Raw genomic sequence first — 27039 nt, forward strand, 5'->3', positions numbered from 1 at the left:
ACTACTACTAAAATCTCTCCCTTGTTTATAGTAGAGATAAGTATGGGGTGAGGAAGGTTTTTTGTCTATATGAAATTGCATGTACCAGCACAATACCCCAGCACAGATATTTTGGCCACCACTACTAATAAAAATCTCTCCCTTGTTTATAGTAGAGATAAGTATGGGGTGAGAAGGACAATGAAAACTGGGAATTGGTTCAGGTAAAACTTCGCATTTCATCTTCCATGTAGGGTGAGGATGATCAATTTGACTTAATTCAAAAGTAAGAGTACCATTCCACAGACTGTTTTATCCCAGGGGTGGAAAAGACTCTACTAATAGATCCAATCAGCACACAAGGAAAGCTTCCTAATTTCAATAGAAGAGATTTCACCAGGGAAAAGAAAATGGTAGGCACTGTCAGTTGGAATCAGTGGTGAAAGAGAGGTGAAGAGATGGAGAATAAAGGGAAAATGAAAGCCTAAAATAAACCACCAGAAGTGAAATAGCAAAAGATCAAAGGATGCAGAGTCTAGACTAAAGAGGAGAGCCAAAATGAAGACAACACACAACAGGTGATGAATTGGAGAGCATCAACTCCAAACCCTTTATTGTGTCATTATTCCCAGTAAGTACACCAAAAGTGAAATAGACAGCACAGAAAACACATAGTACAAAAAAATAAATACATGTTTAAGGGTATTTTTAGGCATTAATGAAATAACATACAAAGCCATATAGAACTACATTTAAATGGAAAACTTTCTCCAGATTATGCAGAATAAAAGGCAGCTACTTTCAGATAAGAAGTACTGGAGTCCTCTATATTGAGATGTGAGGGTACTCAGAACTAAGACAGCACAAAAGTCTCTGCTTGTAGAACATGCAATTGACAACCTGACACGACTCAGATAATTAAAAATCGACTATTGCAGAGTTATTTTTGGTGCCAGCTACTCCCTGCACTAAATGAGAGAGCCTGTGGGGAAAGGGAAAAAAAGTCTGACAGCACAGTGGATAAGGCACATAACATTAATATGAAAACAGCACTGGGAACTTTATTACAGAACTGTTTTGATTACAGAACGGGTAATATCTTGATGCCTAAAAGCAAAACCCCTTACACAGGTATTTCTTTGCATGAATTAAGTACAAAAATCTCCAGTTTTTTTTTACCGTAAAGAGTAACATATTATCTTTTTAAAATTAAATTTTAAACAGACGTCAATTTATCTGGTTGTTCCATTAGCCATTATTCATTACCATTTGGAAAAAAACTGCCACAAAAGAACACAGAAATGCTGTCAAAATATCTTGATGTGTTCATGCATTTATTTTCTATGCAACCCTGAGTTCAGCTACACTTGGCTTAGACTAGCATATTGAAACAGTACATTTTTCTGGTGGGGAAAAATAAAATCAATATTTATACACTCTGGATTCTGTCACATAAATGCTAAAGATTAATTTACCATTTTCTGCAGACAAGTATCTTATTGCCACCTTACTCTGGTGAGCAGTTTGATGTCTTCTCCCTCCCATTCCACCATTTGACAAAGTCAAACTGGCATTTATAGATTTAGTGATTAACATGCTTGGCATTTCCTACTAGATTTTGCAGAAAAGGAGGAAAAAACCCCAAACAACAAAACCCCTCCCAACATTTATTTACCCCTTCCCCATGACCAAGACATTTAAAGAGAAAGCACCCATGTCTGCAAATTGACTTTGACATTAAAAGTTTTTAACCCATCACACTGACAGTTTCTTTCCTAACTGAGATTTGTTTACTTGAGCACTTTCTGGTAGAAAAGCAGGAAAAAACCCCAAACAACAAAACCCCTCCCAACATTTATTTACTCCTTCCCCATGACCAAGACATTTAAAAAGAAAGCACCCATGTCTGCAAATTTACTTTGACACTAAAAGTTTTTAACCCATCACACTGACAGTTTCTTTCCTAACTGAGTTTGCAAAACTCCAACAAAACCCCTTAATTCATTAGCTCTGATAACATTTTGTTTCGTTGCTGACCTTTCTAAGCAATAACTGCATTATGTAAAAAGGCAACCAAACTGCATGTGCTGTATACAAAGCTGGCAGACAGCCCTATAATTTAGCTCACTTAACAGAATACATAAAGCACAGGAAAGAGAGCCCTACAGACTGAGGTTCACTATTTCTGCACTTTGCTTGCCATCACTTAGTTTGTGAATTGCTGCAATCACGCTGGCGTGTATGTCCAATTTTTCCTTCTGCAGATTTATGAGCGTTTCTTTTTCTGCCAAGCATTCTTCTAACTGGGATTTCTGAACTTCCAGAGAAGATGCCTGCAGGTACAAACAAAATGTTATAGTTTCCTCTATTACCAACTGAAAAACACATAATACAGTGAGAGCTGAGTGAACTTAAGCACACATTTAAAAAGCAGCTTTAAAATGACAAGATTGTTTCAGAAATCTCCCTCAGCTGTACAGTTGGTGCACATGAGTGATTACAGCTACTGCCACACTGCAAAAGCACCAGCCCCTTTGTTATCATTGTGCTACCATCTACATTTCATTTCAAGCACCACAACAGTTAATATTTACTGAGAACAAAAGAAGTATTTGTTATATACTGGATAACATTGCCTGAAGAGATTAAGCTTTTGCTTCCAGGAAATGGAAATACAGTAAAAGTTGGTGTCAGACTACACACTTTGCATTTGCTGATCAGTTTGCATGTAAAATGAATCTCTGCTTTGTGATTTTAGAGGGAGTCTTACTTGCAGTCAAGGATATGTAGGCTGCACTGAAGCTTGGAGATTAGTTTTGTGGTTTTTTTTTTGTTGTTTTTTTTTTTTTTTTTTTTTTTTTTTTTTTTTTTTTTTTTTTTTTTTTTTTTTTTTTTTTTTTTTTTTTGTTTTTTTTTTTTTTTTTTGTTGTTGTTGTTGTTGTTAACTTTATCCTGTTGACTTGGTACAGCTAAAGTGATCTCTCTTTTGAAAAAATACACCTTTTCTTGGAGATAAATATTTTTTTGGTTAGAATTTCAATGCTAGAAAGGACCCCAGGTGCATTTTGCTGCATACATATGTACCATAATTCAATGTGAGAAAGGGAGGGAAAGCAAGCTGACTGACATTTTCAGTAGTCAAAACTACTGGAGACAAATTTGTTACATTTTGTTATTTAACATTATGCCACTGGTTTGGTGAGTTTTCTCCCTTCCCAACATTATGTACTCACACACTATGCCACACAGAGTCTCATTAGAACTTGATCTTAACTTAAAACTCAAGAGGTACACAATTAAAGTTGAGACAATTTGTTCTTGTCCACTACTCCATCAGCTACTTGGTCTTTAGGTACTTAACCACCACAGTACTGATATACCAACTCTATCAATTAAACAGATACCTAAAACTCCAATCTCAGAAATGCCGGCACAAGTAATTCCTTACCTTGATACTCAGTTCTTCCCTTGCTTGTTGTGTTTCACTTAATTCCTTTCTAAGAGTATCGATAGTTTGTTCCATATCTGCTTTTTCTTTCTGTTGAGTTTTTATTTTTTCTTCCAGAAAATTTATATTCTGTTGCAAGGCTTAAGAAAATGAACACATTAAAAGACCAGATACCAAACTTAGAAAACAGATACTGCATTGGCCTGGGAAACAAGGGGCTTTTTTTATTATTTTTTTTTTAGACTCAACATGGCTGCTAATTGTATTAATGAGTAGTGCCACCTACTGCTAAATTTTAGTGGTTGCTTCCAGTCATTTGCAGGGAGTTAAATTAAGCTCTTCTAATTTGCATTTCATACAGAGTAAGTTCTAATGGACATGTTGCAAGAAGATCCTGAAGGGACACAATATGCAGAGATTCAGTCAAGTCTGGGAAATCAACTTCATGCATGCTTTCTAAAAGATTAAAAGGTGTATTTGTTTCATTCAACTATTAAATTATGTATCTCTGCCCAACTTTTAAGGTTTACAAGTTGCTCATTAAGATATAGCAGCTTATCTAGAGCCTATAATAACAACATCTAGTTAATACAGTTAGTTCTCTAGCTTCAGTGACCTTTAGGTAGGTGACTTACTTGCTATTGTGCCATCTCTCTCCTGCAGCTGTTGCTGTAATTCATTTCTGTGATGTTCACTTTCTACTAACTGTGCAGCATTCCTAAAGGTGCAGAGAAATAAATTTTAATTATTAAAATGAGGTATGATACCATTTCCCTGTCCTAAGAAACTAAAATGAATTTTGTATTATTTCCTATTCCTGTCAAGAGCTTCAAATCATCAAACCTCTGAATGTGCATGGTGTAAGCAGAAATAGATCTTATTTCCTTCCTGCCACCATGACCTAATCACTGCCCTTCTCTGATCATGGTAGGATCTACTGAAAAGGCTGATACCTGGAGTACAAAGACCAGAAACTAGTGCCTTTGATCACAGCCACAAATAATTCAAAATGCTGTGGCAGAACCAAAATTGGCATTCAATGCAAGTAAAAATTCCCTGCCATTAGTGATTAAGGATGCTGGGGTTTTAGCTCTTACTATGCTCCTGAAGAGACAATACAACTAGTAAAACCTGTTTCAGGTATTATCCCTGTATCTATACACAAAAAATACCATTCTGAACATCTCCTGGATTGTCATACAACACTCAAAAGTGACCACACCATAAGACAGTGCCAAAGCTTTTCTACAGGCCTGCTTCAGGTCTCACTAGTTTGGGTAATCCTCAGTTTCCACACTCATTTAATACAGAGGCACTGGCATCTACCAGCAGTACAGCTCTAACATGAGCACTTGACACACTCTGAAGCTAATCTACTTTTTCCATTACCAGCCAGACTAATTTCTAAGGCATATTCTACTTGCCAAGCCTAGATGGCATCCGCTGTCACTTTTGTTTACTTCTTTATCCATTTCCTATCTACCAGTTTCTAAGCTGCAGCCTCTAGCAAGAAGGAGGGATGTATATTTCCAGTGTCTCCATTTCAGTAGCAGTTCAAGAGTATCTATATAATAAACTGCTCCTCCAGACTGGCATTAACAAGGGTCAGCTTTCATCAGAATGTCTCCCCAATTACCCTGAGCTGCATATTGCACCATTCTATGTAAGCAGCCAAATTTGTTCAGTAGCAAACTGATGTATCAGTATGAAAATTTTCCATCTGAATCAGAACTCAGTGATTTGGACTGCTCTGATTACTGACAAGGCAAGAGCCTGGAAGGGTGAAGTGAACTTTCCAAGTAAAACCATTTTATTTCTCAATTTAATACAATGCATGCCTATGAATATATTTTAAAGACATCTTCTGAAAATTATGTTTTCAATAAAATCTGTCAAAGTAGAGCCTATATTCCCTTAGTTACATTGGTGAAAGGTACACCAGACCTCTATTTTAAGCCATCAAAAATGAAAAATTACAATTATTCTTGAAGAAGACATAGGTAATGCTAGTTTTATAGTTGAAAAAGATGTTTTATACCACAGGCAGAATACTACCCATCATGACTTCTAATATAACTTTCAAATGTGTTCATTTAGTAGGGTTGGTTGTTATGGGGTTTTTTTTCCAACTTGACACCATTAAGAGAAAACATGCAGGCTAAAAGAAAATACAAGGAAATTTTTGCATGACAAAAGCATTTAGGAATTCAATGACAACCAAAATGACACCTCCACACTCTCCCAAGTGCACCTAAGAATTGGGTCATCATCTTTCCCTTCCTACTATTGCTGAAGTCTGTTGATATTCCCTCACCAATTGCTCCAACCAATTAAGAAGTAAATAAAATAAACCAAAATCAATAGTACAGATTCTCATTAAAAAAATAAATATATAAACCAACCCTGAAGCATTTTTGGCTAACTTCACTTCTTCAATATTAGTTAAAGCACAGTTGAAAAACTGAGACTAAAGTGCTATTAAGTTTTACTGTTTCACTTGCTTTAAAAAGACTGAACTGATCTGTCATTCTGCTGCTTGAGTGATTCATTTAGTTTCATCATTGCTTCCACTTGTTTATTTAGTGAATTGCATGTAATCTGTAGATCTTTATATTGTCTTTCAGTTGTTTCATGCCTACAAATGAAATGTAAGTATGAAATAATGTTGGTTTTGAAGAGAGCTTTTACTTTAATACTTTGCCAAATAATATTTGATATGATCTGTGCAATCATCCCACTCAAGTGACAAGCAAGGTGTTTTTTGGAAGGGGAGGTGTTCAGCTGAGAGCTTTTTGGTGACAACTGGCTGTTAGTGTGTTAGATGTTTTGGGTTTATTCTTTTTAAATCAACATACTTAGAATCATACAAGCATTTAGTTTGGAAAAGACCCTTTAGATCATTGAGTCAAACCATTAATTCAGCACTGCCAAGTCCACCACTAAACTATGTCCCTAAATGCTCCATCTACACATCTTTTAGATACCCCAGGGATGGTGACTCGGCCACTAACCTTGTTCCAATGCTTGACTCAGAAGAAAACAGACAGACAAACAAACCAGCCAAGCTTCAGAGGATCCCTTACATATCCTGAAGTATTAATGATCAGGAAGCAACTTCCTTCCAGCAAAAACTTTTAGGAATTAACAAAACTATAAATACCTTTAGAAATTTGCAAAGAGCTAATCTATAACAGTTTGTGTATGTCAGCCATCTTTTAAGGGACCTTTTAAGCTAATCTATGATCTTGTCTTGTGATACTAAACACTGAATATACTGAAGACAATGCGGTGTGTAATTAATACAGGCTTATGAGGCAGATTTCATGCTCTAAGCAAACATTATCCTACCTTCCTACCCAAAGGCAAATTCTATCCCCTGGTGTCAGTTAAATGATTGTTTTCAAGAAACAGCATATTTGAAGTATGAAGGCTGTTTTAAAAAGTAAGTTTTTGCTTTAGAAACACATTGTAAGGATTAGAAACTTTTGTTCCTAGCCTGCAGAATTTAAAACTGTTAGATACTAGAGAGAGGCTGATTTATTTCCAGTGAATTAGACAATACATGTTCACAAAGTGTAAGACTGCCTACAATTCAAGCAAAAATGGAGGCACTTCCACAGTGAAGACACTTATTCAAGAAATCTAGTAATGGAAAAAAGTTTTATACATTTTCCTCCCTCAATGACTCCTTTATTGGCAGCAACATGCTTTCAAAATTGTATACTAATGCTTGCTCCTGTTATTAAGCAAGAAACTTGATCTCAGTGTCATCAGTTTCTTTGCCTTGCTGACACCTAGTGTCAGCTCGTGAGTTGAGAAGTCAAAGCTCTCTTAAGCCTTTATTCCTCCAAAGCACATTCAAATTTCTAATATTTTCTATCTTTATGTACTATGCGTGTCTCACATATTCTTTTTAGCTTAAGATCCAAATGAAAAAATACTAATAAATAATTCAGGACACACAATGTGTCTCCTTCCTCCATACCTCACTTTTACCTAATTTAAGTCAAATTTGGTAGAGACTTGACCAACAATGTCAAGTCCTACATTACGCAAACACACTGATGTTGGCTGTTTCTCCAGAGCTCTTGCAAGCATGTCATCAAGACAGCATGTAAGATCAAAGAGAGACACTGAGAGCATGGTATAATGTGAACAGAAACTAAGTATTGTTAGTTCTGTGTCCTAGAGAACAATGCTCTCTTTTTACACAAAGCTTGTGCTGTTGCATGAACTGGACCTTCAGCACCTACAATTCAGTTCTCATTCCACTGAAAGCTGAATGTTAATACATTAATAAATTAAAGTATGTTAAATGTAACATAATTTGAGAAACTGAAAGACCTTATTGACAAGCATACAGAAGAAAAAAGAATGAACTTTTCATTTAAAAACATGACACACCATGTAATGTTGCTCTTCTAATGTGCCTAGCACATTAAAGGACATCAGAATTCTTTTCATATGAAATACTTGTTTAGAGATCCTACATGTCTTACCTCTGAAGGAGATCAAGAGTGGATTTTTTTAGTATTTCATGTTCTTCAGCAACTGCCTGCAATTTCCTGTTGTGCTGAAAGAGCTGTTCAATATCAGTCTGTGCTCTTTCAGATTCTACCTGTTGAGCCTTCAGCAAATCGTTAAGCTCTTCATTTTTTCGTTCTGCATCCTTCAGCATTGCAGCAAGAGTTCTTGCCTTTGAGTGGAAAGACACCCCCAAATAAAAAGAAAAAAAAAGCCATGTACATTAAAAGGAATTCTGTTTCTCAGGTTGTATTAGGCATGTTTGAGGCCATAAATCTAACGCCAAAATGTCACTATCTACATTAAGAGAATAAATTCTCTCACCTAATATTAACTACAAATTAATTGGTTCACTAAATTGCTTTAGCTCCATTTATAGACAATGTGAGGGAAGAGGGAAGAACAAAGTATAAGATGATACATTTTAGCTGTGGATTTAGTAACCAGTAGCACAATCTTTGATATAACCTTTAAAGAATAGAAATTATTCTCACCTTTCAATGTGCAGCCCAAATACAGACCCCACAAAAGCAAGCTTTATTTGAAAGTTCATCTCTGACCGGTGAATCAAATGGCACAAACAGGAAACAGTCCTTTATATACCAGCAAATTTGATAGAGAATTCTAGTAAATGGGTTTGTTACTTTTTAATATTGCTGAATTATCACTAATGCTTAACAAATTATAAGGAGCAGAGTAGGTTGGTTTTGTTGACTTCCTGTAAGGGAAAGGACATTAAAGAAAGCTGTGCCAAAGAACAGTCCATAGGAAAACAGGATGTTCATGGTGAACTTGCAATTAGGACTTGCCCTAACATGCAAGCACAGCCTACAGATAAGCAGTATAGTTTTCACATGTGATCACAGTTAAAGCCACCCAGATAACCATTACTCACTTCCACCTTGAAGCTTCTCTACTTACCTCAGACTCAGCCTGGGCTCTCTGACACCGGTATTGAGCCATCATCCTCTCAGCCTGAGCCAGAGCTACTGCCTTTACTTCCAGTAGATCCTGCAGCCTCGTTTCTTTAGACTGTATACAGGGAGAACATTTCTCATTAACATTTTCTGAAAGTACCAGCTGCAGCATCCCATGCACATTAGGCCGTACTCACCGCTAACGCTAACAGCTTCTGCTCGTAGACATCCATTACATCAGATATCCTCACATCAGCCAAGGGCTCCTTCATCTGTGGAAACGTTTTCTAATCACCAATACTGGAAATTTCAATGTACTTACACAGGTAATGTGTCACTAAAGAGCTCAGTAGTTTTGTGAACTCCCCCTGCCACTAAACTTTTTTCGTATCTGAGGCTATCTACTCAAAGATATCCACCTCACCCTTGAGAAAAGTTTGTGAGCAGTTGAACTGGTTAGACTTAATAGGATTCATCTGCAGAAGACTATCAGTCCAGCACTATAAAAAGGTAAAATCACCATTCTAAAATTATTCCCCTTGGTCCAATCTTCACTGGAGAATTAGCAGGCCCCTCATAGGACACCTAAAATAATCTGCCCTAAGATTAATAGCACAAAATGCATATGGTTAAACTCCTTGTTTATACTCTGTTGCTTTCTCAACATACATATTAGGAGAAGAGGCTCAGGAAAGTTTTTCTAAGATACTGGAAAGGATACTATTGAGGACCTACAGAACCTACTGTGTTAACCCAGTGACTTACTAGAGGACATGCACCATGTATGGCACAACAAGACCTAAGTGTTTATTAAAGTCTGTGCCTGAGTCAAGTGAAAATGCTACTTAGTGATTTCAGGGTATTTTCTCTTAGGCGGTGCTGCTACAACACCAGTTCTGAGCAGCTGTTCACAGATGCTGATACACAACCAAGTGCAAACTATACCAGGTGTTCATACATTGAACATCTACAGAAAAGCCTGCACCATCCTGAACCACTGTGTAAGAATGTTTTTTGCAAATTAACAGGAGACCCCGTGTAGCTCCAGCTCTCAGCTCATTTTTCTGTCCCTAAAGTATGAAACAAGTAGTTTATTTTCCTACTTGCAAACTTAAAATATCTAAAACACATAGAAATTACTCCAAGAAAAGCTCTAAGAATGAAACTCCCTTCATTCTCTCTGAACAGTGATACTATGAAAAGTGTTTTCTCAATTATGTTTTTACAAGCATTTGGGCTTCACACAATACACAAACAGAGCTCAAGTACTGGATATTTTAAGTGAATGTGTATTTTGTTTTTGAATTACTAATTAGAAGGTCTAAGAAAAGAATCACTCAACAATTCATCAACAACTTTCTCTCCTAAAAAAAAAATTGAAGCACATTTTCAATCTGTCACATTACTGTGAAGCTGCTGCATTAGTGCTGTGCAGGCACCTGTGCTTGCTTTGATTTACATTAATATAAACACAGCAATGCACCCACAGACTGTCATGCAGTCCTGAAAAGAACCATCAATGGGAGCATCCAGTGGCAGAGTACAAAGTAAGCCAAGGAAGACTCACCTGACTTTTTTCACTGAAATTCTGGCATCTCTCTAAGATGGTAGCTCTCTGCTAGCTAACTGGTATCTCTCTGAATTTCACTTTTATCAGTTACAACAAAGAGATAAGAGTTGCAAAGCTAAGGCTGGAGGCAATACCACTCATACAGATATCAAGCTGTTACCAAGACGCCTTCTATTCCTTTTCCCAGTTTGCATACTGTTCTTTTAAGCCAAAAGAAAATAGAATCAACAATCCATCTCTCAGTCTAAAGCAGCTACAAAGCAGCTAACTTGCTTTGAACAAAAAAGAGAAAGAGGAGATATATTCAGTGTCTGCCAGGATGGCCCAGAAAGCAGCACATGGTATGTGGTTCCTAGTTGGGTGTTTCATTTACAATGCAAGTTACTGCAGTAGGAAGTAAAAACTGTCTTCTGAAATAATAACAGCACCTTTCCAAGAAGGCCACAAAAGCTGAACTGCAAAAGCTAGTCAGCTACAGCCAAAAAAGGAGAATGTCAGTATGCATGTTTAGGCACACAAGAGATGCACTGTGCTTCTAAAGTAGCACAGTGTCTTTACTCTATTACAGGCTATTTCTTAGGAAGCAGAGGGAGGAGGTTCCTTGTATGTGTCCCTGCAAGTCTAAGCAGTTGGACTGTACGTGGCTCCTGCCTCTGCATCTGACAGCTGAGATGACTGTGAGCAAACCCACTGGAGAGAGCCCTCAGGAAGGAGCTCTATACCTTCAGGTGTAGCTCAACATAGCATCTCTGAATTCTGCTCAGGAGCTCAGTAAAACCAGCACATTCCAAACAGACAGGAATCTAAACAAAACTTAACTGTTCCACACATGGTAGTCTGACACTTGGATTTTAATTTCTATCCCTTCCAGTAAAAAAAGCGTCCAATGTTTCACAAGGGTATATAAATTTTACTAACCTCTAGTCCAGAATGAAGTTTTTGTATTAATTCCTCAATATTTGAAGCTTTGGAGTCATTACTTGAAGGATAGGATGAAGAACACCTCACTGAAGTAGTGGTGGTCACAGGTGCCTGCATTTGGATTCTCTTTGCTCTGTGCTGCATTTCTTGTTGTCTGTAGGCATTATTTGCTACAATGCTTTCACCCAGCCTGTATAAACATGAGGCTATCAATGACACAAATAGCATTGCAAGGACTGAAGATGAGATTTCATAACCAAATGTACAGTCACATTTTTATTAGCACACCTTATGAAGATGTGTGTTGGGCATGTGCTCAAAGTGCCCAGAGATACAGAAAAAGGGGAAAAAAATGTATCATGGCTAACCTTTCAAGACAAATACAGAATCTTATCAGAAAGGGCATAGTGCTCAGCTCTTTTTGAGCAATGGATCATATCTCTTATGAACCTGAGAAACAGGTTATTTCACCTGTTATTATTCAAATTAACTAGGCCACTGTTTGTATCAAAGAAGATGGAGAAAGCATTAGTAAGAATTTCTACTGGGCATAAAAATAAGATTGAATCAAGAAAAGGCAGAGTGCAACCAATAAACATCAGTTTTTCCTTGTCTGCAATTCTATTTTACAATACTGTATCATGTACAACACATTTGATTTTGTAAGTTTTAACCAAAATTTAAGTATGCAGATAAAAATGCAATCTGTTTAAATTTGTATAGGGAAGAGAACTCAAAAGCGTAGAAAAAAGTAATTTCAGCACCTATATTCAAGTGTCAGTATGTAATTTGTGGCTGGTATTTTCAAAGCAGGTACCAATAACATGTTTCAAACAAGAATGATAGATCAAGAGCCGATTTTAGAGGCACCAGTATAAATTTTTTGCTCTTGATAAATTCCTTAATTACTAAGCTATCCCAACCACTTCACTGAAGTGCTGTCTCAATTGCTTCCTAAGCGAGCATAGCTTATTTTTAGCTTGCATTTATAGACATGTTATTTGGCTGTTCCATTGTACAATTCCAGACATATTTGATTTTACAGATCCTTCATTCTTTCAGCCAGACTATTCATTACTGGCTACTATAAAAATACTTCTTATACCCACAAACCCACATAATTATGGAATAATTAAGATTGCAAGAGACCCATCTACACACCACCTACTTCAACTCTCCTGCTCTTAAGCAGGTTGCGCAGGACTGTGCCTGGTAATTTTAACTCTCTCAAAGGATAAAGACGCCACAACTTCTTTGGGCAACATTTTCCAGTTTGACCTCACCTTACAGTAAATGGGTTTCTTTTCTGATATTTAAAGAAATCTAAAAGGTTTTTCCTTATATTTCAGTTTGTGCCTACATCTATCCTGTCAGTGGATACCACTGAGAAGCCTGGCTCTGTCTCTTTTGTTCCTTTCTTTTAAACATTTCAACATACTGATAAGAACCCTGCAAGTCTTCCCAAAAGTAAATGCTCTTGCAGTCTCACCTTGTGCAGTCCCACATGCTCATCCCTCAAACTCTTCACAAGACTCACTCTAGGATGTCCATATCTCTCTGGCACTGGAAAGCCCAGGCCTGGACACAACACTACAGGTGTGGTCTCTCCACCGCTGAGCAGAGGGTGGAATGACCACCTCCTTTGCCCTGTCATCAGGACTTTCAAGTGCAGTTCAGGGTGCTACTGATCATCTTTGCCATTCTTGAAGACAGAAGTTACATTTGTTTTCTTCTAGTCTTCAGGAACCTGTCCCAATAAGCACTAATTTTCCAAGGCACTCTGGAGTCGCCTTGGAATGACAACAGGCAACTCCCAAAGCACTCAAGGGCACATCCTGTCAGGTCTTCTGGACTTCTGTACACCCAGTTAGTTTAGATGTTCAGTAACCTGACCCTGTGCCACCCAGACTACGTATTGCCTCCTCTAGGCTTTCCCATTGCTCTCAGGGACACTGCTCTGCCTTTGGGAATTCAGTATGTCCATTTTTCCCTTGTCCTTTGTCAACAGGTCTCCTGCTCCACTAAGCAGAAAGGCATACATTTTCATGTCTGGCTTTTGCTGCTGATGTAATGGTCTTTCTTGCTCCCTTGACATCTGTAAGGTTCAGCTCCAGGTTGTGATAGAATTTAAAATTTTATATTTTTTATATTTATATAAAAATTTTTTTTTTTGTAATTTATTACATCTACCGAAATAAGGACTCCATCAGAGTTTCTCAATACTTTTTCCGTTGTTTAAACCACCTTAAATACTATTTGAACTTCCATCTGCCTGTGTCTTACCCTAATATTTCTTGGAAGATACTGCAAAAGGGTGAGCAAAGCTTTAGGAACTCAAGAATGACACACCTGACAAAGTTCATTAGAGAGAAATCTGACAGTCAGATGCACCCGAAGTTCCAAGCACAGACTTCAGACAAATGAGCACAGGGACAGGAGTCAATTGCTCCTCTGTTCTCTAGGATCTGACATAAAATGAACACCATCAACACTGCGATGACTTCCTCTGGCCTCCAGGATCACTGCGGTCTCATAAGTGCACATAAAGCAGAAACAAGACAATTTTTCTAAAGTTTCTGTGTCTGATGAGCTGAAAATACTAGTCCAAAAAACATGAATATCACTAACCCCATAAAAATGTCAAATCTAACCAGAGTATCACAAAAATACTTACGCTACAGTAGGAAAATCTGGTAAGGGTGCAACCTCAAACAATATTTTAAGCCCCACTTGGACCCGCTCTCCATGGTCTGATGTTAAAGCAAATGTCAAAGGCGTAATCAAGCGCTGATCCTAAAAATAAATTAGTTTGGTCAAAACAAGACACAGCAGACAACAACAACAAAAAGCCCCACAAAACACAAACTACCAAAACATTACAAGGCCCATGAGCACAGAAATGCTTTATTCAAAACCTAAGTTACCTTCTTAGAGTTTGCCCTTCTAAGTTTCTGAGCCTGAAGTCCACAGAAGACATGTGATTTAAAAAGCAGTCTATACTTCTGAGTATTTGAAATCACGTTTTACATTAAATGCAACCCAAGAGGTAAAGAGGCTAGTTAACTCCTGCAAGTTTTCAAATGCTTGATACCCAACATAAAAGGTCACTAGCAGAAGTTATAAAGATTAATTGTGGACTGTAAAACTCATTGTTACCCATTCAATTACACAATTCCCATTCTAGAATGAAAAATCTCCAAAACAGCAAGAAGCGTTTGACTCTCTGGACTGCTTTTCCATCTATAAAGTAACTTATTAAGGCATCATCTGACCAGAAACTGTTTTGGCCATGCAAAGCTCCAAATTAGATGTACATATTTAATAGTAACCAACCCCAAAAATGATTATATTGTTGTGGTAATTGTTTTCTAGTTTGCTACCTTTAAACTGCAGTCATAATGCAGTCTTAAAAAGATCATTCTTACCAGGCAGCTAAAATATTATTTCATATGCATTACCAAAGCAAATGACTACAGTAAAAGCAAACTACTGTTATTTTAGAAGAATAGTGAAACAACCTTTAGGAATTGTGCATAAGGGACTGCACTTTCCTAGAAGCTTTACCACTTCAGAAATAACCATGAAAAACATTTATAACTAAAACTACTGTAGTGCAGTGACACCTTATTTCACAGATACATTTCATAAAACACTTTAAAATCATACCTGTAACGTTTTGTAGAAGCTGACCTTCATACCAGGTACATCCTGCTGCAATCTGCTCATAAGATCAAGTGTTTTCAAAATAATATCAGTAGCAAGTTTGCTTTTAAACATCCAAGTAGAAAAGCAAATTGGGTGAAAAGAAAAAAAGGTGAGATATGTCAAATCAGCACTGACAAATCCAGTCAATTAAAAAAAAACCTAATAAATACCTTCACAAAGAAACTAAATATATCTAGCAAGGCAGTGATGCTAGAACCAAAGAGATCATACTGAGTTGCCTGAACGTGTGCCTGAGCTTCTCCAGCATGTCAAGGATGGCAACAATGAAGACCAAAAACACCAATTGCAGTTGAAAGCGAGGAGGGTTTAATTATAGGTTCAATTAAATTTCACCAGGTTTTGGCCAGTGAAACTGGCTATAAGTTACAGCTATAGCTAAGCTGTAAGTTATAGCTAACTTATAGCTATATTTTAGCTACAGCTAGCTTTTAGCTATAATGACAATGCGCTGAGAGAAACGTGCATTTAATTTTCAGTGCAACAACTGCCCCCCCACAGTGATGTGTGATATTTTGGAACCCTGATTGCATAAAATCAAAATGAGAAATCACATACCATGAGTAGTTCTAGTGAGTTTTAACTTGGATCAGTCTGAACTACTGCATGAGGTTTAAGGTCATTATTCCACATAAGTGGATCTCCAGCTTATGCCAAAAACATTATCTGAATAAACTGACCAGCAAGACTACTTTTTATTCCACAAAATACCAAGTTTAATTTAATACCAATATTGATTTAAATGGTACTTTCAACCACCATATTCCTTCCATTGCAACAATATCACAACTCTCACACCAGTCATGCTTAATTAGACTTTAGATAAGTATGTGTGCTCACCACATTTTAGAGTCCACAAATTTTGTTCCAAAGCCAGTATCAATCCCACAATAAGGAAACTGATGTTCTATCAGACATGTGCATTGGCTGGCAGTCAGCACCTTCGAGACATGCATTTTCAGTGTGTCATCTCTGCAGAGCAGTAGGCAGAGTTAAGAATAAATTCAATATACCTATGCCTAGGTATTGGCACCAAAAGGCAACATTTTATAATAATAAGGCTAGGGCACAAAAGCTACGGCATAAAAGCACAAGAGCCTCTAAAAATGCATGTAATACCCAACAACACAAAGCACTTAAATCATGCCTAACAAATCAAATAAGCTTCACTTTTCACTTATTGGAAACAGACAGTGAAGGCAAACCTTAATAAAATGGAATGCATAAAGAAGCATAGTCAACAAAAGGCAGGGACCAGGCAGTCCCTAATACAAGACCCAGTCACCTAGAAATGAGCCAGCAGACACTTCTCCACAGAACTCAGCTTAAATGCAGGATTACATCCTGCAGTCATGTCCCCCTTATTAAACTTACTGTGGGCACTAAGGACTCAGTGAGGACTATAAAACTGTGTCATTCCATGTTATTTCTCCTTGTTTCTCTTATCTAAATTTGTATCATATTTGGCTGGGAGCTGTACTTGTCTTAGCTAGGCAACAATACTACATGGATCAAGAAGATGGCTGCCCAAATTCCCCCCACAGTTTCAAAGAAAACACTCATCTTTGGTTTTGATCTGTAAAGTGCATCTCTTCTGTTGAATAGCCACAACATTTCATCCTGCACCACTATATTACAAAATAATTTCACAGCAATTAGAAAACTACTTTAGATCTTGCAAGATGACACTCCTAAGTAAAATTAGGGCAGTTATTGTCATTAGAAGCTATTAAAGTGACCCAAAGTGAACATGCCTTTAATATCTTAGAGCAGGTCATGGTGGTGGAATAATAAATCAGTTGCCAAAAAGCACATTAAAAGGATATTTGTGAGGACATTAATAGCCTTGACCATTCTTTCACACTTTTTCTTCACTAATAGCTCATCCACAATCTGTTCTGGCATCTGAAGATGATCAAGAAGAACAGGCAGCAAAAGATCCATAAAGTGTTCAGCTGATTTACCATTCTTGTTGTTAATAACATCCTGTAGTAAGGACATTTTATGTCAGTATTGAAAAGTACAGCACAAGGAAGTCAAGCTTACTACACCCCTTCCTGCACCAGTCTGTGTTCCTGCTGTCCCAGCCTCATGCTATTTCAGGTTTAAGATGGCTGAGCAGTATCATACTGGAGGAGGAAGTTTACAGGGAACAGAAACAGCAGGAGCTTCCTCATTCCTTTAAGCCCTAGAAAGGAACTCTGATAGTGTTCTACCTATATCATGACTTCAAAAACTGCCTTGTCTTCCACTTATAACACAGACATATTTCTAAAATACTCCATGTCTTTAAAAGAATGGTTGTTTTATGAAGTATGTTTATTCCAACATAACTGTTTTATAATGAACCTTATTATAGGTATTTTGTATATGCCATTTTTCAAGTCAAACTATAACAGTTGATTTAAAATAATTTAAAAATAAGAGCTATTAAGAAGCTCTTTAAATTCAGTTATCAGTCTTTTTTTACCTCAAAAATCTCTTTGAGTAATTGCAATGCTAGCCCTGAACAGTCTTCAGAGCCTTCCAATGGTTGGTTTGACAAGTGCACCAATGCAACAGATGGTTCAAAACTCTTTGAGCAAGTCACAAGTCTGGTGTTTGCAGAGACTGGCAAGCCAGCTGGTTCCAGTATCGCCTGGCGCAGGGTGTGACGCAGTTCTAGCACAGAGCAGAAGGCAAGCAGCAGCTCTAAGATCTGTGTGAAGTGAAGAGTTCAAGTGCTTTTAAATCAAGAACTTACACAGAAACTGCAACTCTGTAACACAAGTCTAAAGAGATACCCAAGTTCAATGCAACTCCTTTTAGCACCTGAAAGTTTTCTGAGGAATAATTTTCTTTCTTTAAAGCCAAGTCAGCAGCAGAAACAGTTAGTTGGATTGGTGAAGGCTTGTGACAGTATTCAGTGTATTGTATTCTTTTATTCTGACATGACTGCTGGCTAGCAATACAGTAAAAGTATAAACATGTATTCACTCAGCATGAAGAAAGCCATCAAAGAGAAAACATTCTAAGACAGGAATGGATGCACATCCATTCTCTGAGCATGCACATAGAGAAAACCACCCTGGAAAGCTCCATGTCAACATGCCTCTCCAAACCACATAAACAACAGCAAAACCACACAGAAATAGTATCATCTATTATTAACTGGGATGTGTAACACATTCATAGAAACTCCAGATCTGTTTCACAGATATATTTAGCCCGAACATTTTCACATTTCATATTTTAGCCTTCAGTGACAGCCAGTGTTTCATTTACATAAGGTGGTAGTGACACAAAGCTGAACGTAACAGTTTGCTGCTTAAACAGAAGTGGCATCTCTTTGTTCAGCTAAGGTAAGAACACTTATTCTTACACATTTGAGATTAGCATCAGGGTTCCCTGATCATCAGCTGAAGTCTGAGTAGTATTAATTCAAGGTTTAGAGAGCAAAGTGGGATACACTTCATTCCTGGTAGATGCCAAAATTTCTTAATAGCCAAAGCACAAAAGGTGTTTATATTGGCTTTTTGCCTTTCATTTGTTGCCACAAAGCAGACACACAATCTGGTAAAACATTACAAATTCAACCTGACAGCCTTTTGAATAACTAGAAAATATAAACTTGTTGAATTCTCTAGGTCATTTAAGAGTCCTGAAGACAGTGTATTTAGTGACCAACCCTTGTACACAAGGAACCTATTTATAATAACAGAAGAGAAATTAGATTAGGAATGTAGCCTCTTAGCTTTTAAGTGAAAAAGTATAAATACCTTAGATGATGAATCAGGATCCCTTCCATGAAGGAGATCTAATACTTGACCAAGACAAGTGGTGAGGTGCTTGTATCTACAGCATGCATAGAGAAGAAAAAAATTATAAAACAGAAATTTCAGCACATTTAGAGATTTACACCAAGTGATGAAAGTGCCCTATTCTCCTTCTTACCCCCAAACACTTCAAGTGCAGTGATGGTTTTGATAATTTAATTTCTATTTGAAACAGCACAAGCATTGAAAATATTTAAAGTTATTTATCACTAAGAATTAAAGTAAATTCCTTAAAATAAGTTATGATTTTTCAGCTATGTTTACTGCTTGCTTGAGATTGAAAATCAGCACCTAAATTCTGGTAGTGGAATTTGCAGAACTACTAGTCAAGCTCTCCACAGAACCACTCTAACCACCCCCACCCCCAATAAAATTATTAATTCATACAACTTCAACCATATTATTCTGCTTGAAGATTATATAACACTGTAAAAGGCAGGATAGCTACTCATCTTGTTGTCTGATAACCAACACTGTCCAGACAAAACATTACAGAACAGGGTATTCAATATTCCTTCAGTGACAATGAAAAAAAACAGGCTTTAAGTCACAATTCTGTGTCAAACTAATAACCCAGCAACCCTTTAGGTTCAGATATAGCAATTATAATCAACTAGCAACATTCAAAAATCATCTTGGGATTTTTTTTTCCCCTAGTGTTTGGTTTAGAATTCAAATAGCATACAGCAAAGAAACTGATCTAGAGATTAGGAAAAATACTTTTAGGAAATGGAGCCATACCTGGTAAGATAATCTGCAACTTTGGGGTTCTTCATAAGATCCATGAGTAAATCAACAGAATATTTTCTTGTTAGAGTATCTCCATTTACAACAATATTGAATATTAACTGAAATGTCTGATGGATATTTCGAGCGTGAAAGAGCTGAAACAAAGACAAAAGTTATGCATAGGTACATACTTTGCTGGGTGTCTTGCTTATTAAAACTAGCTGGAATTAGGATTTTATTAGGCCAGTGTGACAATTGGCTTTATCTACAACTTAAGAATAGAAATAACTTCAAAGACACACTTACTTTTTCTCCTACTTCTTCATTTAGGGTAAGGCTTGATAACACCGAGAGTGCAAACACAACCATAGTCAAACTGCTGTGGGCCAAGAAACTTATTAAGGTGCGATAGAAACTCTTCACATTACTCTACAGCAAAAAGGAGAACAAAGATATTACAAGCCCACCAAACCCACCAAATTTACTTACTTATACATAAGCTATACAAATAATGAATAATACAAAAGATATTTGGTATGGCAACAGTTCTCTAGGAAAGCTATTTCATTGTTCTGCTGCACAATACTGGCATTGATGTTAATGTTCTCTTTTCAACCTATATAAGGAAAAATGAGAAAAAACACCCCAAAACAACAGAGAACCAACCAAGGAAGAAATTCCATCATTAAAGAAAGATGAGAAAGTCATTTTGCTAAAGCCCGTAAGAGAAAATGATCACTGAAAATTGACTCCTATCCCTTCTCTGATTAATGATCAGATCTCACAATAGTTTCTCCATTTTTTTGTCCCTGCCTCTCTTCCAAGGTAAACAGAACAACATTTGCTTCTATGTAGATTAATTTCTCTTTCTGAATTAAAAAATAAAATGTTTGCACTGATTTATGAAGACACAGGAACCAAGCAGTTCAGATATGTATATGTATTTGAGGGTTCAAGGACTCTGACATGAAGATCAGTGCTATTTTATTGATTTATCTTTTGAAAGGCTAATCTCCTTTTTGCTTACCAAAATTCCACCTATAATTTTTATGTTTTAATGACATTTAGTTTTTTCTATGGAAGAATGATTAGATTTTAAATTCACTTTTTAGCTGCAGAGAACAGTTGCAAAAACCAAACACATAACACAAGCCAGGGCAACAACATAGCAATGAATCAAGGGAAAGAGGATACGCAACTTCCTGTTCCATTGGTTATTTTCTCCAGCATGGGAGAAACAACTGCCCTTCGGCAGAACAAGCAGGTCAGGGTTATCACTGCTGAAAGTGTTAAAGAAGTACTAAGGTAATTACCTAGTAGAGTTAATTAACTCTTACCCTTAAGCTGGAGAATCATGACACAAAAGCAAAGCTCTTACCGAAGATTTTATTTGACTTTGAATAGACAAGTTGTGACGACAGAGGTTTGCCAGGAGTCCTAAACACGGTATTGTTAACTCATCTTCAGTGGATTGACTTAAAAGAAAAGCCCAAAAGATGTTTTCATTGAAGCATCCTGAATTTAATTACAAGAAATTGTAGGGTTGGGGCTGGGAGAGCTGGGTGGTTGGGGGACTTCTATTTGGTTTTGTGTCTTGGCAAGAGCTTGTTTTTTAATGAGACACCATTTCACCATGCAAAGCAAAATTCAGACTGTAATCCATGCAGTGGGGGCAGCTTTTAACTGAGTACATCTGAAAAACCCCCAAAGTATCAGAGATCACTGCTATCAGAGGTTGTTTATTACATATAAGTTTCATTTGATTTCTTACAAGACCGCTTGAATCAAATTTTTATTAATCTAACAGGTCTGCTCCTAGTGATAAGCATGAATTTCCTCCTGATTTTTCTCTTTGTTAGCTCCCTGCTCCCAGAGGTGTGGAGGTGGGCTGAGGCTAATTAATATTCCATCACTCAAAGTCCCATAATTGCTGCATCTGACAATCTGCAACAAGTACATGGTTTTCAAAGGAAAGTCTGTTAACTTCAGAGTACAGCTCACTCTGGAGACCAGATTAGTACAGTACTCTTATGGCCTTCAGAAAGTTTAGAAACTTAGCTTGCTGTTTCCCATAAGAAAAGACACTGAGTACACACTTACACATGATGCATTAGAAACAAAATTAATCCATCGATGTTGGCACCAGCACAAAAGATGGGAACGTTGTAGGTTAGTCTCTGCAGCAACTGAATACCCTGAGGAAACAGAAAGCTGTTCACATGCTGGTCCTACACCATCTCAGGAGGAATGTTACAAAAGATCAAACTGAAAGGACAAATATCAAGACACCACAACTGAATTAATTTTCAGACTCTAACACTGATATAGCAGTTACACAAGCTGCTGCAAGCACATTGTAATGTCCTAACATACTGATGTAATTAGTAAAAGCCTAAAAAGATTATTAAGATTTTATTTTGACAGGTGAGTTACCTTTTCAGCCCATTTGATGCCTTAAGTTTTATCTTTCATATTTTTCAGATTCTGTACTGCCTTGGTGTGTAACTCAGCTTTATACTAAGTGTTAGGAAGTTCTCTTCACAGGATAGATAGACAATTCTTTTCCAGCTTGGGAACCAAGGACAACTGTTAGTTACCAGTTTCAAGCCCAAAGTGCATAAACAACAGTGAACTGAAGAGAGCATATGTGGAGGATGGGACTTCATTAACCTGAAGCTCTCATTGGACAATTAACCCCAATATGTAAATGAACCAAAACTTATAAAAGTGTGAAACCTTGTGACCATTTTGGGTCCATATTGGGTGTAGCCCTGGCCAGGCTCTTGTACTGCCCAAGGTGTATCCTTTTAAAGCCTTTTAATAAATACCTTCTTTATTTTTTAGCTCTGTCTAGTCTCTGTTCCAGGTCAGCCTCTCAAGGCATCACATTCAATTCTCCACCTCTGCCTCACCAGCAAGTTCTCCATTCTGTCAGTTAAACAGGCTTTGTCCTACTGAAAGGTCTAGAAGTTTCATCAAAATAAAAAAAGCACTTTGCAAACTTGTATAGAAAGGATGCCTACAGAAAAACAGGTTTGCCCTAAAGACTGCCAACAGGTCTAAGGGTAGCAAAGTCCTTCATACAGCACTCAGCACACTTCACATAACTGAAGTCAATACACTCAAACATGACAACAATCACAGCAGAGGTTAGCAGTTAAAACTAAACCTCACCATTTAGATATCGAAGAGTTTCAAGGTCTTAAGATTGGATCTATCTGGTGACTACAAAATCTCTCCTATTGACTGGCGAGTCACTTGGATCCCTAGGATCCATTGTGATACTCCTAACGCTTTGAGAAATACACAAACCACAGGAAAAGAGATCTCTACTGGATGCCTGACTTATTTTCCACACAAGAGCCACAGGACTACTAGCAAATAAATGAATTTTCTGCTTTTCAGAGAAAAGTGACAACAGGCAACCAGCAAGTACTTGCTGAAAGCTTAGAGGAAAACCTGTGCATATTTGAAAAAAAATAAAGAACCTTTAAGGACAGGTTAAAATAGGCGAGTTCAAACTGATAGTCAGACATTCATCTAAGCTTTGATTAGTACAGTGCCTGGCATTCACTGGTAATAAAGAAACCTTTAAGGATAGGTTAAAATTGGTGAGTTCAAACTGATAGTCAGACAGACATTCACTGTAAGCTTTGATTAGTACAGTGCCTGGCATTCACTGGCAGATAGCACTGACCAGAAAAAAAGAGGCCACACTCTGCAAACCTCCCATAAAAAGAAGCTATGCTCTGCAAACCTCCCATAAAAACAGGCAGCCATAGTTTTCCTTTCACTCCTTCACATTTACCTGTCAAAGTACTGATTAGACAAAATGATCTCCAGGCTTGTGTTATTAAATGGCTTGTGTCACGAGAAACAGCCAAATACCTCAACTGGAAATCAATCTTCTGAGCTCTCAAGCAATGACTTCTTGAAATAATTTTTCAAAAGCAGCATTTTTTTTGGTTGGTTGTTATTTTTGCTTCGTGGGATTTTTAGGGGCTCTTTGGTTAGAGCAGGTGAGAAGCACAGTATGATTAAAGAGAGTACAAAGAACTCTATAAAATTGTTAAATTTCTGTCATACCCACCTCATACAGCAAATAAAGTACACAGCTAAGACCAACTTCCCTTGACACATTATTTCCAATACAGCTTTTGAAGTGTTATTGTATGCATACATCATAATGTTCATTATGCAACAGTAGCCAAACATTATCAAGCATTTGTTCCTTTACCTGTAATAAGACTGGATCACTCAGATTAGTAGAACTTCGATGAACCACTCCTGCCAGCACACTTGTGAGATTGTAGGTGTCCTGGAGAGCTTCTCTAGTCTCTGTGTCTAAAGCTGAAATTTAGGAGTTATTAGCAAAAGAAACTGTTGTATTAGCTACCAGTTGAAGCAGAAGCCAAAGTCTCTGAGCAGTTCTTCACCTATGTTTTAAAGGTAACTACAAACAAATGACAGCTCCTGCTTTCTTGCCTCTCTACCTCACTTTTGGACTTACAGTTAATTATAACACTAATCCATTTCCCTAAGATGGTTGGACACTAAAAGAATAGTCTACCTCCTCCCTACCAAATTTCAGTTCTGAGATCTTGAAACCTGCACTTCAAAGACTTAGATCTTAATGAGCTCAGTTTCTTGCCTCATGCTATGGTGGAAGGGTAGACTCAAACTGATAACCTGATAGGGTTATCTAGCATTAGTTAAACAAGTAAATAGAAGCCAGTTCTGCTTAGGCAATCCTCAAAGAGTTGTAGCAAAACTAATAGAGCAATAGATCATTTGGAAGAGGACTTAATTCTTAAAATTTTCCAGAGCCCTATAACAAATATAATTTTACAGTAATTGTTCCAAAAAAATAAAAGGAAGCTCAGAGAGGTTTATACTCCATGAATCAGAGAAGATAAACAAGGGAGCATCATAAAGGACTCAAATCATGAATAACTACTCATATATGATAAGAAACTAAGCAGTGATGGGATATTTTTTCCCTGTATATGTAGGTTGTGCTCTGAGCACAGCACTCCCTGGACAATGAAGTCCCATTTCCATGAAATAGAGGGAAAAAAAAAAAACAGAAAAGGCATCTCAATACACAAGCAAAAGGCAGTAGAACTCTTTTGCAATTGGGAAACTTGATGCACATAGGTTGGGCTATTGGAGAGCCCACACTGCCAGCAAACACTCCAGTGGGAGAGGTAAACTGAGGTCATGACAGTTGAGGATTGTCGCAGACAGGTAAAAGATGTTATAAAAGAAAGGTCTTATAAAATACGGTTTAGGCCCTGCTACACTAGCTAAAGCTAGCAGTAGCTTCCAAGTTCCCATGTGAAGAAATTATAAGGATGAGAATTTGTTTGCATAACAACCCATTCTTAGAGAGAAAAATCAGTGGAACCTGCATAAACAATAGATCTGTGCCATGAGAATCCACCAAAGAAATATGTAAACACCTGTAGATGGAAAGAGTCTCACACAAGCACTTCCTAACCAATGAATTAAAGAGCAAGAAAACTACTAGCCAGTCGGAGTTGAACATGAGGTCTGTGAAAACTGTGTAAAAATAGCTATGAGAATAAAGAATTGGCTTCTTCTGCATGAGGAAACAGAGTCCTGACTGATTGTTATTACAACAGAGGATATGACACCACTTATCCTTGTCCTTGCATGTCCTAGCCAGGTTCCTCACTTTTCCAGCTCCAAAAATAAAGAACAAGAGAATAATTTCTCACCCTTCCCAGTGGATAAATTCTGACAAGCATGATCATACATGATCATTGTCATTCACAGGGATCTCCTTCTCACTGCAAAACTTCTTAACAGGTAGCTTAGCTAAGCACTCCATTACAATGAAAAATACTTTATTTTTCACACCTCATGCTTCTTTCAAGACATTAATTACCCACAACACAGAATCAGCATCTCTCTTATCTTCCCTTGCCCAGACAAAAGATAAAAAGTTCAGATGCAAACCTTACCTAGCTGTGATAGCAAACTAACCACAGACAAGACCAGAGAAGGGTTTATATTAGTGTCCTCCAGGAGCTCTACAAGGCAACTGAGACATTCACTTGGTAGAATCTGGTTTGAAGCAAAAAAACGGGTAAGCTTCAGTCCAGAGATAACCTGGAGATGAAAGGAGAAAAACAACCTTACTTACTCAACTGCAACAATGTAATTGACACAGAAGATGAAGAACAGAGTTGCATGAAATAGATTTTGTCCTACTTGACAAACTGAGAATGTGTCATTCTACTGGGATATTTATGTTCACATCTGCTGGGGGGGAAAAAAAATGGCAGAAATAGAAAAAAATCTGTTTTTCATTCCTTTATACTTGGAAAGTGCCAAGTTTATTTATTTTGAAAGAATAACCACGTGGCAATCAGCCTGCCTTCCAAAGGTCTGGACAGGGACCCAAAGGTGGCACTCCGCGGGGAGGATCTGCAGCAGCAGTCAGTGCTGTTTTGGGAGGACTCTGTGACTGGGATGAAAAACTGGAACCTGAACTAGGGGAAACCTATATAAGAAGAGGCCAAAAATTATATACCTTTACACCAAAACAGGTAGACACAATTTATATTTTGCATATGGGAGACCCATAATGTTGGTTTTGTGTATTCCCTCTGTATCTCTTCACAAGGGATATAGGGAAGAAAGCAAAGTGAGATACTAACTCTCACATAAACGTTCTAGCAATTAAAATAAATCTGTATTTGAAAAGGTAACTTGGAGATTAATTCAAAGGCCACCACATAAGTTGTACACAAAGTTGCACCTGAAGATCAGAGAAACGAACTGGTCCACCTCCTTAGTGAGAACACGTTTAAATAAATACGTGTTGCACGGAACTGGAAAACTCCAGACGCAAAACCATTTCGTCATTCACACGCTATTTTTTTAAGCGGGGAAACAATTCATGCGAGCCAGAATTCAGGGGATAAAAAAAAAAAATTAACCCACACTATCTACTTGCCCTGGGTGCATATAGACTCACAACGCGCTTCTGCAAACGCACAAACACACCACAAAACTTTATAATAACAGACACCACAGCCACAGCAACACCCGGGCGCCGCTCCCACCTCCAGGCTGCGCTGCAGGAGCGCGGCACTGTGCGCAGTCCTGGCGGCGCGGTACTCCGTGGCTGCGAGGAGCAGAGCCTTCATGCAGCTCGGGGGGTCCATGGCGGCGCGGCCCCTCAGCCGCTCCTCTCGGCCCTCACTCGCATTTCCCGCCGCCGCCGCCATCGTGACGCAGCGACCACTGAGCGCCCGCGGCCGCCGCGCGGCAGCACGGGAGGCGACGCCGCCGCCGCCATCTTGCTTCAGGGAGGCAGGGGCGGGCAGCAGCCACGGCTTGGGGCGGGTGGCCCCGAGGGGAGGAGCCGCGGGGTCGGGGGGA

At 37.9% G+C, this 27039-nt stretch overlaps 1 protein-coding gene across 1 annotated transcript; it reads right to left on the reverse strand.

Moving 5' to 3' along the window:
* Positions 1-1765: 1765 nt before the first annotated feature.
* On the reverse strand, positions 1766-27039 carry CIP2A (cellular inhibitor of PP2A). The gene is made up of 20 exons (XM_039732766.1): positions 26721-27039; positions 25614-25761; positions 23864-23976; positions 21727-21821; positions 21005-21101; positions 19933-20055; positions 19639-19781; positions 18841-18916; positions 17553-17780; positions 16909-17068; positions 15923-16064; positions 15026-15125; positions 14034-14152; positions 11357-11549; positions 9066-9140; positions 8873-8983; positions 7927-8123; positions 4063-4145; positions 3428-3567; positions 1766-2312 (listed from the first exon to the last, which is right to left on the reverse strand). The coding sequence occupies exons 1-20, from the start codon at positions 26883-26885 to the stop codon at positions 2142-2144; spliced, it is 2679 nt and encodes an 892-aa protein (XP_039588700.1). The 5' UTR covers positions 26886-27039; the 3' UTR covers positions 1766-2141.

The sequence above is a fragment of the Passer montanus genome, unplaced genomic scaffold, assembly GCF_014805655.1.
Source record: "Passer montanus isolate IOZ18808 unplaced genomic scaffold, ASM1480565v1 scaffold80, whole genome shotgun sequence".
In the NCBI taxonomy this organism is placed as follows: Eukaryota; Metazoa; Chordata; class Aves; order Passeriformes; family Passeridae; genus Passer; species Passer montanus.

Bases quoted from the DNA above. Each gene is read 5' to 3' on its own strand.
- CIP2A (XM_039732766.1), bottom strand. From the start codon at position 26,885: ATGGCGGCGGCGGCGGGAAATGCGAGTGAGGGCCGAGAGGAGCGGCTG. The intron at 21,102-21,726 runs GTAAGTGTGTAC...TTTTCTTTTAAG, and splicing joins TTGTTTCTAATGCATCATGT to TCAATCCACTGAAGATGAGT. The intron at 19,782-19,932 runs GTAAGTGTGTCT...TCTTTGTTTCAG, and splicing joins ATGAAGAAGTAGGAGAAAAA to CTCTTTCACGCTCGAAATAT.